The sequence below is a fragment of the Molothrus aeneus genome, chromosome 5 (genome assembly GCF_037042795.1).
Source record: "Molothrus aeneus isolate 106 chromosome 5, BPBGC_Maene_1.0, whole genome shotgun sequence".
Classification (NCBI taxonomy): domain Eukaryota; kingdom Metazoa; phylum Chordata; class Aves; order Passeriformes; family Icteridae; genus Molothrus; species Molothrus aeneus.
The window spans coordinates 62,974,367-62,995,252 of NC_089650.1; the positions used below are offsets into that span (position 1 = coordinate 62,974,367).

At 42.1% G+C, this 20,886-nt stretch overlaps 1 protein-coding gene across 1 annotated transcript in view; it reads left to right on the forward strand.

Annotated features, from left to right (window-relative positions):
• Positions 1–10,980: 10,980 nt before the first annotated feature.
• Positions 10,981–20,886, forward strand: part of DMTF1 (cyclin D binding myb like transcription factor 1) — a 29,025-nt gene continuing 19,119 nt past the window's right edge. Inside the window, exons 1-5 of the mRNA XM_066550964.1 lie at positions 10,981–11,100; positions 17,775–17,891; positions 18,385–18,504; positions 19,449–19,543; positions 20,294–20,408. Coding sequence (XP_066407061.1) covers positions 17,783–17,891; positions 18,385–18,504; positions 19,449–19,543; positions 20,294–20,408 — 439 coding nt within the window. The 5' untranslated portion in view covers positions 10,981–11,100; positions 17,775–17,782. The remainder of the gene's footprint in view (positions 11,101–17,774; positions 17,892–18,384; positions 18,505–19,448; positions 19,544–20,293; positions 20,409–20,886) is intronic.

The following is a 20,886-nucleotide window of genomic DNA, read 5'->3' on the forward strand; positions in this document are numbered from 1 at the left end:
TAGCACATCCTCCAGCATCACATCCCAAACACCACAGCACTGCAACTCCTGGCCCCACACATAGGGCTGCTGTTTGACATCCATGAGATTTGCACAAATGCTGCAGCTGTGCTGGCCCCAGGTGAGCTGACATTTGTGTAATAGCTGTCAGAGGAGAAAGCTGCCCTGTAACTCAGACCTGGGGAAAGAGGGAATCTCAGCCAATCATGATAACAAGTCTAGAATTTCTTAGTTCAATCCCTTTTTGAGCTGGTTATGGATTGAATCCTGCAGCTCCTAGCTGGGCATCAATTTGTCATGCTCCCCTGTATTGCAGCCCCCAGGAAGGCATTTTAGCTTTTGCCCAGCACTTGCTCCTGGTCTGACCCCACTCAGAGGTGGATGGTGACTGCATGGCTTTGGGAACTTTCCCAAGTTCCCAAATTGTTTAAAAGAACCACCCAAACCCTGTAGGGCCAGGGTGCTCCAAGGGAAGCACAGCCACACACTGCTCTACAGGTACTGACCAGTGGATGGAGGATAAGCTGTGATTAGGACGGCCCTTGGGGAGGATGTCACACACCTGAGTGGAACAGGAGGAGGGGGTGAGGTTGGAGTATCCACCTGTGAATCATCCACTTGATGCCCAAAGTAATTTCCATCTCACAGGGCTAGAATAGCCCAGAGGTTGCTACCAGCAACCAAGCTGGATAAATCAGTGCTCTGGGAACAAAGGATTTGTCTTGCAGCCTGACGTTCACACAACCCTTCACCTGTGCTGGAGCACAACCAAAGGGCAGGACTGAGAGGTATTAAAGAGCTGAAAGGCTTTTTATTCCTGAAAGATGAATTCACAGTCCAGTTTCTCATTTGATGAATTCATAGCTGTCAGCTACAGGCACTTCAGGGCAGATGTGCTGTGTAGGAGCACAATGTGCTGTACACAAAACTGTGATTCTGGAAGACATAAACACAAATAATTGGTTTCTCACTCCTTTGTTCAAAATGTGCCTATCTGTAAATGCTGATCATAAACTCATTTTCAATGAGATCTATGTTCTCATCCTTACTCTCTACTGTGTAAAAGAAAAGAATCCAAACTGCAACAAAGAGAAAACTGGTCATCTGGTAAAGATGGGATGTTCACTGCATGATGATGGCATATGAGAAATTCTTCTTACATTGGGGTGCAAGCTAAAAACTGAGATTTTCAATAAACTATGAAGGACAGACAGACAGCCTACATCTGGGACAATCTTCCTACTCATTCACTCCCTACAGATTCACATCCTTAGTTGCTCTAATTCTGCACAGTCTGACTGATTCCTGCAGTGGAATGAGTTTGCAGCAGGGAAATATTCATCTCTACAAAGGTAAGGGGTGTTCAGACCACAGAGGAGCAAATCCATCTACAGCCTAAAGAACTGGATTTATCCTTCTGACCTCTGCCAAGGAAAGAGGATATGAATGAGATAATGAGAGGGAAAATATAGACACAAAGCATTGAATTAATTGTGAGGAAAAGACCTGAGGCACCACACAGTCTTCCCATCAAGGTAGGGACAGGTGCCCAAAGCAATTGGTTAAAATTCATTTTACCATTCATTCTGAGGCAGAGAGCAGACAGCAGAGCACAGACTACAGGGCTGAACAGCTTCCAGCCACCAGAGAAGCATTTAGATCTGGTGGGTCTTGGACAATGCTTTAAATGTCCTGAACACACACCTTCAGCTTTGGGACCCTGCAGACTGTGCTACAGACACAAGAGAGGGGCTCCTGGAAAGGCAAATGTGGAAGCCCAGTCTGCATTTTCACACTGGTGACTGAAGCTACTGATGGCAGCTTCACTGGTGGAACAAATTCAGGAATCATCCCCCTAGTGAGCAGTTTTAAATTAACCTGATTATTTCATCCCAGCTCTTTGACAAATGAGTCTGATTTATTTAGCTCATTTGAAACAAGTTCATTTTAATGAAGTTATTTATATAACTCTGTGATGCCATTTGCCAGATTACACGCTGTCCAAAGGGCATAATGCATGATCTCATTTCCAACTTAGACCCCTTCTGTTTCTTTCATCCTCTAACTTAAGTAGCAGGACATCAGAACATATGTTCTTCTGTTTCTCTCTAGATGGCAAAAAGTCATTTGACAGCTGCCAGGTATTATCAGCTCATTTAGTCACTTCTTCTTCTGCCTAGGAAATCAGGTTAGAATGCAAAACACATTTCTGCTAAATCACAGTTAAATACAGCCCTGTTTGAGGTCCAGAAACATATCACTGTCACTTTTGGAAATGGATAATGTTATCCTGACCACTACCCTTTAAACTCATATTTTAATTGCTTCTGAAGATTATTCTCACCAGTTTTTGCATGTCTGTAATAGGAAAAAACAAACCTGTTGCAGCTCAGGTTTCAAGTTCTACCCTGCCATGGATTTTCCAAGAGGCAAAATTCTCACACTCCTCACACTCATCCTTCCCTACATGAGTGCATGGGCATATGGGCACAGAAATCCACTCTACAGAGCACCTGGAACGTTTGAGCCTTGCTGTGAGCATGAGAGAGCCCAGGAAAAGGCACATGGGCACTTCAATCACCACTGGAACTGAGCCCTGGCACTTGGTATCATTTTGCACTGCGACCCATTGATTTTTTGTGAGCTCAGGTGGAATTGCCAGCAGCAAGATAAATGTATCTGAAGAACTTGGCCATGCAGGAGTGGACTGATGTTATTGATGTTATTTATGAAGTGCTGAGTTTGGAAAACACTGCCTGAGGTCCAGATGTGCTCAAGCATCAGGGACCTCCCCTTGGTCCTTCTGATACAAATGGAAACATTTCTCAAGGCCTTGGAGGAGACAGAACAATGCTCTGGAGATTTCAGGAGGATAACCTTGTCTCCCTAAGTTTACCTCTGTCTCTTACTGAATGTAAAGCATCCACAGAAAATTTTAGGCACATGCATTCTAAGAGGACACATCCCCCTGGGCATCACCTCAGAAGTGGTCCCTGATGGATTGTTTTCTCATTAAAAGGGGAAAAAGGTGCTCACTTCTTTTTGCATGAGAGCTTCTGGCCCAATTCCTTCCCCAGGAGGTGGCAGGCTTCTGTCCAGTCCCCTCCTCATTGTGGAGCATGGTCCATGGGCATGTTCTCCTCAACAGTGAAGCCGCCCAGAGAGATGTCTCCCTGCAACCCTTCTGCTCACATCCTGCAGCTCTTGTCTCTGACTTTTTAACAACTTTATAGGTTTGGGCTGGAAACTGGGTCACTGGAAAGATCCAGGGCAAAGCAGAAAAACAGCAAAAAATTACCTATTTTGGTAATTGGACATTTTCCTTAACCTAGATCGTTTCAGTCATGTAGCATTCTGGCAGGGATGGTGGGGGGGTCTGCTCCCTCTCTTCTTACACAGAGCCTGAACCCAGGGTAGGAAGTCTGATGCTCAGATAGGAAGGATAGAACAGGGGTCTCCCACTTAGTTCCCTGGACTTTCAGATTACACTCACAGGAAAAACCCAAGGCAAGTGACAGAAATCCTTGTCTGGCTCCAAGTGTGCTGGCTGCAGGAATAAGGTCTTTTTTTTTTTTTTCTTGGTGCTTCTGGCCTTTAGCTCCAGCACTTTCAGCCACCCTCTGAGAACATGGGCACTCCATGGACCTCTTGAGCAACACAAGAAGAGTTTGTGCACCTCCTAGAGAGCAGTTACAGAAAACAAATGAGATCTAACCCTAATTTTTCAGCAGCTTTTTAGACATTTAAATTTCGATATTAAATAGGCTGATCCCATCCTTCACTAATGCCTTGTACATTCTTTCTTTTTTTTATTTTTTTTTTTAATATAAAAGCATTTGGGTTGGTTCTGGGGTTTTTTGTTTCCCAGAAAGAAACCACTGAGAGAAACCTTTAATCACACACTGTACATTGCAAGGAAAATAATCAGCAATAGATCACAGTATCAAGCACGTGATATAAAAAGAAACATTAAAAACGAGGGCAGAAGTGACTCTCAGAGGTTGTTTAGGCTGTGTCTCAGGTGAATCTATTGACAGAAACTTCAGACTGCTCTTAAAGGGAGACTGCAAGACCAGCATGGGTCTGAAAGGCTGGATTTGCAAACATAAGAGAACCTCAAATTGTGGGGAATACAGCCACAAATAGATTTTCTTTCAGTGGAAACATCTGGGTTTGGAGTTGTATTCTTCCTGCCAGCCCTGTGATAATCCAAAGAGGCAAAACCAAAACTGGCTGATCTGCTTAGACAGTTGAATTTGGGAGCATAACAAGAGGAGAGAATTTCATTTAATAGTAAAACATATTTAGGAACAAACTCGAATTGAAATATAAAGGAGATGCTGCTTGCTCACATCCTCTCAAAATCGAAAAATCTGATTCCCAGCTCCTGGATAAATCACAGCACCATCTGCCAGCAGAGAGTAGAATTACATCATAAATGGCACATTTTCCCCAAAAAACACTTTGTCCCCTTCAAATGCATAGGAGGTTAGTAATTGCTTTTATGATAACCCAGCATTTAGCAAAAGCTGCCAAAAAAGCTGAACCTACATAAAAGCTAAATCAACATGCAGCTCAAAAACAGGAACAATTTTTCCACTGTGGAATACATCGCTCTCCTCCCACAGCTTGAATTTATCAAATTATGACCATTCACTACTGGGGTTTTATGGGTGACATAGGCCAAGGAAGCAGCTCTTGGCCCTCTGGTTGTCCCTCCTTGCCCTACACAGCTGCAGCCCCCCTGCACACAACCTGTGCACAATGCCATGCAGAAAGCACCTGCCCACTTTTATCTGTGCCTCCTACAGAAAAAACTACATTTGCCACCCTCTCCTCATGCCTCTCTCTGTGAAGCAGGATGCTTTGCCTGGAAAAACAACTTGAACAATGCTCTATTTCCAAAGCTATCAGTGATAAATGAAAAAGGGAACCTCATGCTGCTTTAGGTGCTGATTAGTGCTGAAACCAGTGTGACACATCAATCTCAAAATTAAATATCCTGATAGTGAGACAAAGATGTGGCAGACCTGGTAAAATACCTGGATGAAAGAACAAATAAATGCTACTACTGATCACTTACCTAGAGGTGCTGAGCTGACACAGCTGGCCTGGAGATATATGACTGAGAGTGCATCACTTCACACTATAAAAGCCCAGCTCCAAATTTTAACAGTGGGGTCTTATAACATACACCTTCTTGGGGTCTATGTGTGGAGATTCCTCACTGGGGATGCCCCTAAAGGTTATTCCTGGAGGCTGAGTGAAAGAAATCTGCCCATGGTCATTGGTATGGGTGAGTAACATCAATCTCTACTTAATAATTGTTCTTGCTAGCTTGAATGCAATTGCTTTAATACAATTGCTTTAATGCAATTGCTTCAATATCGCTTCATAGTGCACTATAATAGCTATAGCTCCTGTACTGTCTACTAAATAATTCTGATTAAGATCTTCTTGTCTAATCATAATCATTCTAAATCATATCTATTTATATAAATACATCTGGTTTGCCATCCTTAATGCTGTGAGACAAAGTTGTATAAAGGTTTGATTACTCCTAAATAAACTGTGGAAACCCAGAGCACTGGGAATATTTCTCTGTCTGCTCTGGGGTGCCCTGACCCTCAGGGGAGCACTGACTTTGACCCTCATCCATGGAGAAAGTTTCCCAGACTTCAAGATAGACTGGAATCCACAGAAGTTTGAAATAGATTATAGAGAGCAGTGTAGGTGTATCACTTGGTGAGAAATTTAGGTTTTGGGATTTTTAGTGTGTTGTGGATGGAAGCAAGATGGAGGGCACAGGGTGTCATCCTGGGTTTCTTCTTCATGCTTCTTCTTCATGGGTTTGGGTGGCATTTTGTAATTGGGCAGAAAAGTCCCCATTGCAGCTCTTTGAGATCAGTTATTGGGTTAAAAGGGAAAATAATCTGTGTGTCAGTCCTTAATTGGATAGTTGAGTCTTAAAAGACCTTGTAACAAGAGATTTTTAGCCACTTTGTGCCTTCTAATGAAAAGCTGCCAAACTCACAGCAGTGAGGCTGTTTTACTGATAAGAAACAATAAACACCTGAGTCCAAACATGAACTACCGTCTCAAGTGCCTTCAATCCAGACCCAGAAAAACCAAGGACTGGTACCCCCACAATAAACCTTTACACATAAACTACTGACAAAGTCTGGGGCTCAGATTCGATCCTGCACTCAGGCTCCTCTCTAAGAAAGACTTTAGAAAGCAAGGGGCATCCTCTCTGCACCTCATGACTCAACAGGAGGGCTTCTCTAATGAACTTTGTCTCCCACTCTGCCCACTACACGCTGCCATCAGTGCCTCTGACTCGGGCAGTGCACAGTAAAGCCCTTCCCAGCTGGGATCCATCTGCTCCTCCCATCTGCTCTGTCCTTTCCTCTCCCTTCTCTTCTGCCAGAGATGCTGTGAAGTCTCATTCCTTCTCCTCTTCTGCTGTCCATACACCCTCCTTACAGAAACCAGTTCCTCCTTCCTAATTTCTCAGATATCCTCTCCAAACACCAAATCCTTATGGATGCTGTGAACTGCACAGCTGCCTTCCTGCTAAACTCAGCAGCAGGAAGAAAGGCTCATCCCAATGTCACTGGCAGCTCAGATCCATGCAGATCTTGTCCTCAGCTCACTCTCTCTGGAATTCTGATCCTTTTTCTTCCTCCCAGTTAGCTTTATCAACAGAACCACTCCTAGTCTTGGACTGGGTTCAGTGGGATTGCTACTGTCCCAAGACATGGAGAGGATTGGGCATGTCCAGATGGCAGCCCAGGTTGTAGGTGTGCAGCCTGCAGTGACTGCCATTGAATTCAGGTGCCCCAGCAGAGGTTTCAGGAAAAAAGAATGACAATGCCCTCATCCCCAGCTCTGCAGACTGGGTATTGAGGGTCCTGGATACATTGCTATTGCTCTAACATTTTCCAGGACTCTGACAGAGGGTAAGTGACAGAGCAGGCACTCAAAACCAATACACAGAGACTTTCAAGGTGGTCAGACCATTACAGCCTCACACAGGTGCAAGTCAGGAAATTACAAGATTGTCACCCAAGTCTCAGAATGAGTGAGTGCTCTTTATAGGGTTCTTCCTAGGCCAGGACACAAGGCAATAATTTTTCTTAGAGTGAAAAACCCACACAAACTGCCATCAGTGCTCTGTTACTCCTTCTCTAGCATCTCTCTCTTTTATGGCAGCTCTTCAGAGCCTGAGCAATTCTCCATAGCCAGCCCCTACCAAACTGAGAGCATACAAATGAACAAGTGTTATATAAATACTAGATTGTTTATTTATAGATAAATATTTTTTTCTGTCAATGAGTAATGAATATATTTTGCTGTACCCATATGGAGTTAGGTTTCTATCTATACAGACAGAAATCTATAATCTATCTATACAGATAGAAATAGGAAAAATCTCAAAAACAAACAGGAACCAAGGCCTTTTCTAACTTCTTTGCTTTGCATTTCTTCCCTGAATCTTGCAGAATAAAACTTTATTTCTTCTATTATGAAAAAGGATCTGCACCAAGCTTTCTCCCACCACCCATGTAATCAGATTTGGGATTATTAAATTCACACTTTGCCTTCAGGATTTATAGTGAGTCATCAGCATGTCGATCCTCCTTCTCACATCTTTGCCTTATCAAGCAACACCCCAGTCTCACTTTCCCCTTGTGCTTGATGAGGAGTGAGTTTGCTCTACCTACAGAGCAATGCTAATTGGGCTTTAATTGGAGCAGAGCTCCATCTCTGGATGCAACTGGTGGGTCTGGAGCACATGGCAGTAGGGACACCTGGTGGCCACCAGGAACACAGGGCCTCTGGAAGAAAACGAAGTGTGAGCTGGTGAAAAGCTAACTTAATCTAAAGAAGAGATTGTTAGGTCTGTAGCAAACTCTGTGTTTGAGGCTTTCATCAAGTTAAATAGGTAAGGATGCATGCAATTGTTCTGTTAACATGAGATAACTCAGGATTCATGAACCTCATTTGCTCTGTGGAACAAGAATCTCTTAGAAGAGTAAGAGTTCATCCTGCTCCTGAAACACCAGAGAATTCCAGTCATCCTTTTATCTACAGATACCTTGAATCTGATATAAAGTGAATGTTCCTGAGTGTGGTTATCTGTGGTTATCTGTGAGGAAAATTAAATACTCTCTATTGCATAAACAGGAAATGGGGCCCAAACAGAGGTCATCATCCCAAACTCTGCACAGAGTCTTGCAGATCTGTGACTAAAACAGTGGCAAAAAATTACCAGCGGCCCAGTCCTCAATGTGCTGCCACTTCACAGCTAATCATCTTTGTATCTTGCTATGATAAGTCCCAGAACAACACCACTGTGTAAAATGAGATACAGATTTTGCAGTTAAAATAATGTTTTCTACATGGTATATCCAGATAAGTAAGATAAAAATATAGTAAAGAGAAAGGCTTTATATCCAGCATGGGAAAGGCTCATAACTGAAGGGATGACATATGGAGAAACTAATTTATGGAAGGAGTCCTCTTCATGTTTGCTGCTTACTGCACAAGGTCTTTTTAGAAATTCCCACATGGTGAAGGCTTAGATGAAATTTCAGTATTATTTCCTGCAGTCTGAACACAGCCTCTTGATGAAGCATTTTGGTACAGCTCAAGGAAGTGGTATCTTGTTATTTCAAAGCAAGCCCATAGCTAAACAAAAGCAAACCAAACTAAACCAGCCAAACAAACAAACTAAACCCAAAAAACAAACAGAACCACCACAACAACAGAACAGAGAGGTACTTCATGGAAGGCAAATATAGTGTTCATGCCTCATTTCCTGCAAAAACTGGGGGGAAAAAAACCCAGAAGCTGCAAGAGATCATGGCTGGTGAGTCCAACAGCTGTAAGCAACCCTAGAATAGCAAACTGTGTCTCTGCTTTGGCCAATTAGTGCCTAAGGGTACCAGGAACTGAAATTTTTCCCTGGAAGCCAACTACTGGGTGTGGAACTCAAGATTCCTGAGTTTTGATGTCCAGAAATACCAAGTACACATAGACAGAATTAATGTAAGTGTGCTTTGAAAAAAGCAGGTGCTATAAATCCTGCTTTCAGCTCCTTATACCAGTTACCTTCTTGTCCCAGCTACACATTCCATCTCCATTTTTTACCACCATTTTTATGTGCAGTGTCTCCTCCCCTAAACTGCCCTGTCTCGCCATGAAGACACTTTTTAAAGCTCCCAAGGTTTGGGGAGGACACAGCCGGAGGTCACACATAAGGGAAGTGGCCAAAAGGGGCTTTGTGGAAGAAGTGCAATGAGGTTTTTAGACAAAAAATTGCAGGCAGGGGATGCCATGCACCCTCTTGCCCTTATGTGCCCAGTTTTTCTGTGAGGGACTTAGCTTGTCTGCCAAGGATCATGGCACACACAGGCACCCATTCCACAGGGCAGCAAGCACCACAAGCTGGGCACCACTACAAGCTTGTTTATTCTTGGCTTTATGGATAATTTTTGATTAATATGGTTTGGTTTTGTGAGGTTGTTGGGCAGGAGGGAAATGAAAAGTGACCGCAGAGTCTCAGAATGGTTAGGATTCAAAGGGATTTCTGGAGACCATCCAGTCCAACCCCTCCTGCCAAGGCAGGGTCACCCTCAGCAGCTTCCACAGGAATCCAGGTGGGTTTGGAATGCCTCCAGAGAAGATTCCTCCACTTCCCTGGGCAGCCTGTTCCAGGGCTCTACCCCACTCTATGTAAAGAAGTAGTTCCTCATGTTGAGGTGAAACTTTCTGGGTTTTAGTTTATGGACATTGCTCTTCATCCTGCTGCTGAGCACCACCAAAAAATGTCTGGCACCATCCTCTTGGCACCCACATTTGAGATATTTATACACATTGAGGTTCCCTTCCAGTCCTCCCCAGATTTAAAAGCCCACCTCACACAGTCTCTCCTCATGTGAGATGCTTCAGAGCCCTCATCATATGTGTGGCCATTAATTAGATATTGATTGACATCCATTGATTAAACATTGGAATGGGTTGCCCAGGGAAGTGGTGGAGTCACTGTAAAAAATGTGTATTTTATGATTGGCTTCTCACAAATATTAAAATTAATTTTATATGCGTTGTGTTAGAAAGTTATGCTGTATTAATTCTCTTCAGTAGTGTGTTAAATATAGTTTTAGGTTATAACATAATGTTAAAATAGAAAATATGCTATGTAAGATACTTTTTTTAAAGATAAAAGTGAGATACTCGCAGCGAGATAGCAGCCACAGGACACCTAAATCTTTCAAAGAAAAAGAATTTATTGCTCTCTTATCAGAAGAAATGAACTTCTTCCTGCCTCACTCGGGCAGAATGACACCGTTAGGATTCAGAGGAAGAAGCTGACACTGACCAGACAGAATCCTGTGTTTGAATGGAATTTATGCATCATGTATGAGATGTATGAATATACAACAGGCTATTGTTTTTAAGGGTTAATCCTCTCTTAATGGGTGTCCTTTTTAGGGCTTATGCTGCCCAGAAAAGGTACCCACACGTCCGTAACTCTTTGTTTCTGTCGTCTCATATTGTCCTATTTCCAACTGTCCAAAATTTTTATCACTCTAATTATATTGCTATTTTTTATAGCCATTTCATTAATATTAAACTTTTAAAATTTTAAAAACAAGTGATTGGTGTTTTTCACAGTCACCATCGCTGGAGGTGTTTAAGGAAGGTCTGGATGTGGCATTGCGTGCCACGGTCTGGTTGACAGGGTTGGCATTCGGCTGTAGGTCGATGTTCTCAGCGGCCATTCCCAACCCCATCCATTCCGTGCGGATGTTCAGGGGGTCCATCCCAGGGCCCCTCAGCGAGGCGGGGAAGGCTCCGTGCGCTTTGTGGCGCCGTCGGCGCTCCGGGCCGGCTCCGTGCGCTTTGTGGCGCCGGGCGGGCGGGCGGAAGCGCCGGGCGGGCGGACGCGGGCCCTTCCGGCGGGCTCGCAGCGCCTCGCCCCGCCGCCGCCTCCGCCTCCCCCGCTCGCCGCCCGCCGCCGCCCGGCGCCTCCATCCTGGTACTTGGGAGTCTCCATCCTGGTTTCTCAAGTGCCCGGACCCAAAACAGGAAGTAAGTGCGCGGGGCCCTGCGGGATCGCAGGGCCGGGAGCTCCGGGCAGCGGCGGCGGCCGCGGGCGGAGGGGAGGGGACGGGGCGGGGAGCGGCCGTGTGCGGCCCCGCGGCTCGGCGCGCTCGGCCCGGGCTGCCGGCCGGGCGGGCAGGGCCGGGCGGGCAGCGGAGCCCGCGGCGGGGCCGTCCAGCGCCGCCGCCCGCCGAGGGCACGGGAAAATGGCGGCGGCCGCCCGGGGCCAAATGGCGGCGCTGGCGGCGGCGGGGGCTGAGGCGGGCCCGGAGCCGCCGCCCCGGGGGCAGTGCCGGGGCAGGGGCCGGGCCGCTGCCTCCCGCCGGCTGCTCCCCTGGGAGAGCCCTGGGCCGCGGCTCCCGCCTTCCCGGGGAGCTGCCGCTGCGCGCAGCGAAATTGGGAAGCGGACGGACGGACCGGCCCTGGAAATGACCAAACGCGGCTCCCTTGGGTGGGCAGGGCAAGGGGAGGCCGCTAGCGCGTTTGTTTTGTTTATTATGTTTTATTTTTTTTAATTGTTGTTGTTTTTTGTGGTTTGAACTCCTTCCCCCAAACCTGGATGTCTCTCATAAGAGGCCCACCTGCACGATCGCATTTGAATTTCTCCATTTCCTCTCGCTGGGTCTGCGCTTGGGGTACCCTGAACTTGTGGGTTTTATCTGTTTTGTTTCATAAGCTCTTTTTTTTTTTCCCAGCGAGAGTTGTGATTTGAGGTTGCTTAGGGCAAGTGGAGTCTGAAGTGTTCGACTCTGCCAAAATCAGGGGTTTCATCTTAGGGCGGTACCAGGATTTTCTGCACTAGAGCTATGCTCTGTTCTGCCAAAATAAAGGATTCCGCTTAGAAAAGCCTATTTTTCCCCACTTTTTTTTTTTTTTGGTGTGTGTTTTTGTTTGGGGTTTTTTTTTGGTTTTTTGAGGTCTCTTTATTCTTGGTTGTGCCTTTGGGCATGGTGAAGTGTGTTACACTTGTACCAGCTACTTTTTCAGCTGGCTGTGTAGTATTTGTATTCATTCACACAGAGTTGCACTGTTCAGTCCCACCTGGCCATTGTTAGTTGAAGTAATCTAGAAAATGCTTTTTGTTTGCCAGCACTGGCTACAGATGCAAGTTGGCCTCTTGACAGCATAGTTAGAATTCCTTTAAAAAACCAGGAGATGCAGGTTTTGCATTGAGATGGAAACATCTCATTCTGGTTTTCATTTACATCATTTCACATGATTATAATAATAAACAACTTCATGATGTTTTATGACTTACTCAGAAAAGACTGAGCATTAATTATAACTCCATAAGGAGAATGCCCAGAAATACTGATTTTTGTCTAAACCACACAAAATTATAAAAAGCAGCCATATAAGAGACAAAGATCTCTCTGCTGTGTCTTGCATGTTCTCCTTTTTTTGAGCATCATTTCTGTGCTTATCTTTCCATCAGAAAGCAAGAAAGACTTTGCTTATCAGTCTTATGATTAGGATAATTTTTCTTATTTTTTCTTGAATGCTGAAATTCTACCCATTGTTTATAAAGGTGAAGAAGTTACTGAAATGCTTAGCATGGAACTTGATTTACATGAAGGGAAAAGAATTTTAGTACATAGGAAGATTTCTATCCATAGCTAGAACCTTGTGCCCAAGAGCCAATTCCTGAAAAAGAAAACTTGAAACTTTCTGTGTTTGTTTCTTTTGAAAGAGCGAGGACATAGCTTTTATTTTGTTTTGTGTTGTTTTTTTCCCCTGTGTGACATTTAAAGCATGCTCAGTTCTTTTTATTAAACTTTCCATGGACAGGCTGAAACTCATGGAGTTCTGCCAAATTTGGATCAATGCAAATGAGAACACTTTGTCCCATTGTGTCTCCCATATATTCTGTTTCAGTGATGGCCCACTTCTCTAAACACCACTGATGAGTAGGATGCAATTGTATCTACAGGATTGTAATCTCATGCTGATACAGATTAATAAATCCTTGTATGCCCCAGACTCAGGTCCCTGGGTCCTTGTGATTGGTGTCTGCCCACTTTGGTTCCTTTCTGTATCCATTGTTGGCAGCTGTTAGAGAAAATTTCTACCTGGTGGAATTTTAAATTTGAGAAAAACCCATTTGGTCTGGAGTAAGGTTAGGGGGGAGTTTTGTTGAATATTAGTAAACAACACTGGCACTGGTTGAATAATAAAAGCTCCTGACAATGTACTGGAAGTACTGACTTGGTATGGAATACACTAAACATTCAGGCATCCTAAAAGATGAGGTCCTGTAATGATTTTGTTTCCTTAGTGTTACTCTTGAACAAATGCCTTGAAATCCCAATGTGTTCCATGGGATTGCTCCAGTTAAATGGCACAGTAACTGGGAACTTCCCTCAATAATCTTCAATTTTTGCTTTTTACAGGACTTAGTGAAACATACCTATTGCCCAGTTCAGAGAACTTCAACTTACTATAGAAATTTTAAGATTTACAACAGTCCACTAAAGACTAGACATAACATTCAGTTAATAACTAGGGGCAGTGACAGAATTCTGTCTGCAAGAGTAAAAATACTATTTCTTTGAAGTGCTTATTTTTTACAGCCCACACAATAATTGAGCCCATCTGTCTGATGAGGGTTATTTAGAATTAAAGGAATTTTGTATTAGCATATTACTTCTTTTTTTTTTTCAGTTTGGTGTAAAATCAGCTTTGTGGGGGTTTTTTTCTGTCATAATTCTGCTGCATGCTTCCCAGATAAATAAGAACAGCTCTATTATGTGGCTTTAGTGGAAAACTTGTATTGGAAATCTGTATTAAATGAGTCTTGTAGACAAAATATTTTCCCACTTCTTTGGCTGCATGTTGAAACTTGTTTGAAATTGTAATACTGCTCTAAAAAGTGTTGCATTTGGTCAATGCACAGAATTCCAATAAGGCAAAAAATGCTTATTGAAGTGGCATTGATTTCTAAGTTGCTATTTCATTATGGATTATGGCACCCACACTTTTGGTGCATGTCAATCCAGCACCGTTCTCTTCCCTAAAAGCTAACACCCTCCTTCAGAAAATGAAATATTAGTGATGGATTGGCACCTCTGTAAAGAATGTGTGTGAATCAAGGATTAAAGAAAAACCTTGGGTTGTTAATTTAAAATTCAAGGAAATCTTTTGTTTAAAATAAAACTTGTTTGCATTTTCAAAAGCACACCTCAAGTGAACTTGTGAAAAAAAGGTGACATTTTGGAGGTGATGAGACTACTCAGGTCCTAATTCTCACTAATTAATAAACCATGGCTGTCATTTACTTTGCATTTAGCTTTTGCAAGAGCAGATGTGTGGATGTGCAGGTGTGTGCAATGAGCAGAATTCATGTGGCACATCCCAAAGCCTCTGCTGTGGTCTGGCATTGCTCACCACAGCTCCAGCTTCTGTGCTGGGATGGATTGAGGGTGTCCTGCAGCCAGGATCAGGAGAAGGCATCCCAGGGTGTTGGCTCAGGCAGCAGCACGGGGCTTTGGCCACTGAGCTCCCTGTGGATGTGTCGTATCTGATGCATGTTCAGAGTACCTGGTAGCTGCAGCATTGTTTAAGTGTGAAACAACGAGGTTTGTAAGATCTGGGGATTGTTTCCTGTTCAGTCAAAAGAACCAACACAGTTATTCCTGATTTTGGTCACTCATTCATGTATTAATGGGTTGCTGCCCCTGTCCTGGGGTAAATGTAGCTTGAAAGAACCTGGTTGGTTGGTTTTTCTTTCAGTTTTCTTGTATTTATATGAATAATGAATGAAAATGAATAAAAAATGGTGTCCAAAATACGCATTTGACTTTGGCTTCATTCCTCATGTTCTTTCTACTCAGTGTTCAATTGTGGTCCAAGGCCATATGCATTAAAGTTGATGGGAATCAAGATTGTGGCTCTTTTTAAGTTTTTATCAAGGCTTGGTCAAGGTTATTAGCCTTACTCAGAAAACTTAGGATACACTAAATCATGAGTACCTTACACAGAGCATCATTATTTTTTGGGGAGAGCCTGCACTTACAGGTGGCATAAATGGTTTTTGGGAAATGGAGGAGTTATGAACCCATCCTCCATCCAGGAACTCCCAATTCTTGGGAAGTCACAGGTCCTTGAACAAAGTGCAGTGCCCAGTGTTGCTGGAACAAATTGCTCTGCAATTTGGGGGAGCTGGAGCTGAGAGCTGCAGATGTGTGACTCGATCAGGGCAATCAGTGGTGCTCTCAGATGTGCTGCCTCAGCCACTGTCTGGTAAATCCTGTTACAGCTCTGCATGGAAGTGCCAGGGTAGCAGCTACTGATCCTGGGTGGAGCTTCCTCCCCATCCCTGGAATGCCATATTTGGATGGATGGATCCCCTTTATGCTGTGTCCTGTTCCCTCCTAACTTGCAAACCAGAAAGGCAGGCAATGTAAAGGGATTCATTGCCCTGTGTTTTTAATTTGGTATCCAAATCCTCTAAATATACAGATTGATTTTTCATCAAGTTCTGATTAACTACTGAAACAATAACACAGCTTTACTGTGCCTGTACTTAATTTTCATCAGTCTTCAAATAAAAAGAAGGAATGGTCTGCTCTGTCTTCTGCTGTGGATGGTGCTATAATTTCCACTGCTTGCAGAACAGCTGTAGGTGAAGTAAATGACTGTTGTAATGTGCCTTATAAATCTCATGTCTTTCAGGCCTCTAAAATGGTGAAAAGTGGATGCTTTCAACTGATTGTAGAAAAATAAATGTTGTGACAACTAGTTGACATAAATTAAGGAAGAATCCTCCACCTCATTTCTAGTAACTTTAGGGATTTTTACTACAGCAGTCCCTGTAGTAAAACTTACTTAGAAAGTACATATGAACATGAAAAAGAGAATCTGTCTATTTTGGCCCAGTTTGTTCACTCCCCAAAAACTAAATTAATAACTTAAAACTGTGTTGAAAAAGTTACAGCCTGCTAATTTAGCTGTAACGCTTTGGATGTCTTCCTTCATGTTTTAGCATTAAGGATGCCTCATTGGGCTCCTAAAATCATAGGGATGCCTCATTGGGCTCCTAAAATCATAGGGATGCCTCATTGGGCTCCTAAAATCAGTATTACAGGCATGCAGCAAACAGCAGCCTCTAGTGAAGGATAGAGCACAGGCTGTAAAACTCAGCAGCAGATGAATCCCAAGGAAGTTACTCCCTCCTACACTTGCATGTGGCAAGGAACTGTTGATGGTAGATGTGAAAGTAAGCTTGAGAACCCTCTGATTTAAAATGTCAGTGGGATCTGAAATTTTTTACATGTTCAGAAGGGTAATATCACTTCATTTGAGGAATCAGTCACTGTGTGTGCTTAAAGATGTGCCAAATCTTCAATGAACTTGAGAGGTGAGAAGTTTTGTAGAAGGACTGGCAGTAGTTTTCTTTCTAGGATAACACTTCTCTTGGGGATCTTCAATACTGAAGAACATGTTTTCTGATTAAAAATTAAATAATCTCCCGCTGATGCAATAATGTTAACATTATACAGGAAATTTGAAATCCAGGTTGTAAATTCCACTTACATGTGGTTATATAGCTGTCCCTGCCTAGTACATGCAAAATTTGTAATGTATTTATGATTTCTTTTTTTCTAAAGCTATAGCCAGATATTTTTAAACAACATTTTGGCTTCAAAATAAAAGTTAAAAGTAATTTTTTGTGTTTGTTGACATATGAATAAACACAGAAAAAGGACTGAGCAGTTAAAGGAGAAATAGATTATATTTTCTTTTTGCAAATCTCTGCCAAAGTCAACAAAAGCAGGCTTAAAACTGATGACATCTTTGTAAAGCTTCTGGATATTTTAGATGTGATTTCACTTAGCTTCTGCAGCAGCAAAAGTTGCATCTCTTTGTATTTGGATAAAACTTTTATTGTGGAGTTTTTGTTTTATTTCAGATTAATTACTGCTGGTGGTTTACATAGAATTTCTTAGAAACTTTGTGTTTCATTGCAGTACTTTTACAATGGAAATGAAATTATCAGAGACACTTTATATTGCCCTAATTCTGTGACTTCAATGTATATGGCTTATCCTGGATTACTTATTCTCTCAGTTGCTTTTTGTACTGGTGATTGCTTGCAAACAATTTTTCTGTTGCTCTTGTTGTTTAAATGCTGAAGAAAAACTGCAAGTTTCACATTTAGTTATATGCATGGAAGGAGAATAAAACTTTGCAAGTTGGCAGTCTATAAATAGGGCAGCTATGACTAATAGGACACTAGAAAAAATATTTGTCAGTCCTGACTAGCTTTCAGTTCTATAATAGCAGAATTATTAAATTAACAGGGGAACAAATACTGGACAAAAATCTTCAGATGTGAAGAATTTAGAAATGCTGAAAAAGCAATAGCCTAGGTTTGTGTTTGAAAAAAAAAAGAAATCAGTAGATTGCAAATCCTCCTAATAAAGAGTTTAGGTACTATTTTTAAGTGGGAAAGTTACTTTAAAGCTATCTTGTTTTAGTCTGTGCAATAGATGTGTGCAGGAAAGTAAAGGTGGGTGAATGTCTGAAACTGTGGCTTTGTCATGTGAAGGAGCAGGCTCACTCCCTGTGGGATTTTGTGCTGGCTGTGTGGGGGATGGAAGCAGCACTGTGGTCCAGGTGGAGTCCAGCTGCAGAAGGGTAAAATCTGTGTGTTGCTCTTTCAGGTTTGAGTATGAGCACAGTTGAAGAAGAGTCTGACACAGTGACAGTAGAAACCGTGAACTCTGTGACTTTGACTCAGGATACTGAAGGGAACCTAATTCTTCACTGCCCTCAAAATGGTATAGAATTGTTTTACATAGTAATTTTTTTTTCTTCTTTGTTTTGATTGATCCGACCACCATCCTTGCCCACAAATTCTCTTACCTACTCAGCTGCAGCTTACTGTACAAGAATTGTTCTGCTTTAGTTTAAAGAATGATAAAGTGTTGAATTAGGTATAAATCCCAAAACTGTCTGTGTGTGCCCAACAAAGATTCAGCTGCTGGTTTATTTCAGTTGAAACAGATTCTTAGAAACAAGCACATACCCAAATTTCTGTAGACTGATTTGTGTTTGACAGACTGTGGATGGAATTTTCAAAGAAAATGCATGTTGAAGAAAGCATGGGGACTGTTGTTGCCTATAACTTAGACCAGGTTCCTGGGCAGCAGCAAAGTATGAACCAGCTTGTCACATTTCCTTCTACTGTTTGCTTTGGCCAGCTTTTTAGGAGAACTCTGTCCAAGGCTCCTTAGCTTACAGGAAGTAACCTGGGTGTGTTTTTGTTGTTAGAAGCTGATGAAGTAGACTCTGAAGACAGCTCTGAACCTCCACACAAGAGGCTTTGCTTATCAGAGGATGATCAAAGCCTTGATGATTCTACTCCATGCATTTCTGTTGTTGCAGTTCCAAGTAAGTTCTTTTATGTACTCCTGTAGCAAATATATCTGTTGGTAAAGATTAAAACTGGACTCTTGAATCACAGTAGAATATTTTGCATGGGGTGTTTTTCTTCCAAATTTTATTAATATATTTGGTTATCATAATTTTTTTCAGCCTTGAATAGTTCTGCAGCAATTAGTTCTGGCAAAATAAGCCTGTGTTAAAGTAGTTTAGAGACCTGCAGGTGCATTGAATAAAATGAGGGATAAGTAAATTAGCAACTAGATGCTCTCCTACAAAGAAATTTGGGGTTTTTTAATGATCAGGCAGTACAGTTAGTATTTCGGTGTTCAGTAATATTGAGGTGTGTGTAAAAGAGATTGATGTAAAAAATATAGGATGAATACTGAATTAGTCTTCGGGAAGTTGAATATTAGAAAATTTAATATAATCTCCCAAAGGGAGACAAAACCAGATCTCATTAAAATACCATTTTCCAGTACCTGGAGTGCCTGTTTATTTGGTGGAAATAGGTGGAAGTTCCTTTGAAGTAAAGGCATTATCATGTTGAAGTTGGAGGAGGACTGGGGAAAACACATGCAGCCAAAAGATTTGAATGTTGTCCCTTAAATGGAAAATACTGGAGGTAGGGCTGGAAAAGAAATATTAATACAGTTTCAAATTTTTGCATCAAACACATTTTGTTTATGTTTCACATTAGGTCATAGTTATAGTCAAGCATAAAACTGAAGGTTTCTAAGTCCATATTTAAATTTTATGAAGGGAAGCAGTTGATAATCATTTTAGTTGATAATCAGTTGAGAATCATTTTAGAATTTACTGTGTCAACACATAAATACCAAATAAGGCTCTTCAAAATTTTCACTTCAAAGGTAGTAATTTATGAAATTTGTAGGATGTGTAAAAAAATGCTTCAGGGAGTTAAGTATGCAACTAACTTACCCATTCTGAAGTTTCAGAAAATGACCAGAGCTTTGAGGTGACCATGACTGCTACCGCTGAGGTAGCTGAAGATGAGATTAATGAAGGAACTGTTACCCAGATTCAGGTACAATAAAACTTCAAAATTTACCTATTTGATGTATGTTTTTATTTAAATTGAAATGAAAAAGGAAACAAGTATCAGAAATGCTTACTAAATTAATAAGACTCTTTGATCCAAATGTTTGAAAGCATGCATCTTGTTTGTAAGATGCTGGTCTGTAAAAGAACAATTGAATAATTTTATGTGTGAGAGAGGTTATTTGTAGTCTGAAATTGCTGCCCAAAGAAGAATACTGCAAAGAGTAATAGAGGTAACCCTCCACTGGTAGTGATGTGCTCTGTTGTGATCTGCATAGAAGACAAATTCATCTGTTATTTCTGTCATGCTTTGATTATAAATTAAGCTTTATAACGTGCTCAAATAGTCTTTATCTTGTCACCAGTCCCAACAGTTACATGCAGTTTTCTTTGTGGGTATAGCATGTTTAAAATTCTAGATTGGAGATGCTGGATATAGTCCTGTTTATACCACAGCCAGTGAGACTCTTCTTACTTACTGTACATTAAACAAGATGAAGAGTGTTACCTAATTAATTTTCACAACATCTGTATATTAATATGCTAAATCTTACTCAGGTGTTTTAAGAAAGGTGATAGTTCCAGTGCCATATCTAAGACATGACATTTTGAACAGTCAGCCAGGTGATGAGGTGTGCTGATTTCATTTTCCTTCAAACTGTGTCTCCATGTTAATGGTAAAGTGATAGAAACAAGTCAATATCTGACTGTATCATTTCATACTGGTCTTTTCAAGATTCTTCAGAATGAGCAGTTGGATGAAATCTCCCCAATGGGCAATGAAGAAGTATCAGCTGTTAGTCAAGCCTGGTTCACAACCAAAGAGGATAAGGATTCTCTAACCAATAAAGGTAGGGTATTTCAAATGCAGTTCTCCCATGCTGTAGAAAGGTAAACTATTCCAAATATCTCAGAACATTTTTCAGGTTGCATAAAGTAGTCTCTGGTCTGGCTTTTTGGAGATGGGCCATGCCTGCAGTGGAGACAGGAGAGGCCACAGTAGAGAAAGGCTGTGGGTGCTGGGTGCCAGCCCAGATTGGGCAGAGAGTTGTGTTTGCCTTGTCAGGGGGTGGGGAGCTGCAGCACAACTGGGGGACACCAAGAAAAAAACCAATCCATGCTCAATTTTGCTTCAGAAGAAGAGAGCTCCTGTAGACCAGGACCTAATGAAATAACCTCTGCTACTCCTAAAATTTCCACCCCACTGGGAATTCCTCCCTTTCCAAATATATCTGTGCAATCATGTAGTAGTTGCTGAACTCAAGAGATTTTGTCTTTTACTTTCCTGCCCACAGGGGAAGTGGCTTTCTAAACCTAGACAAAAAACAT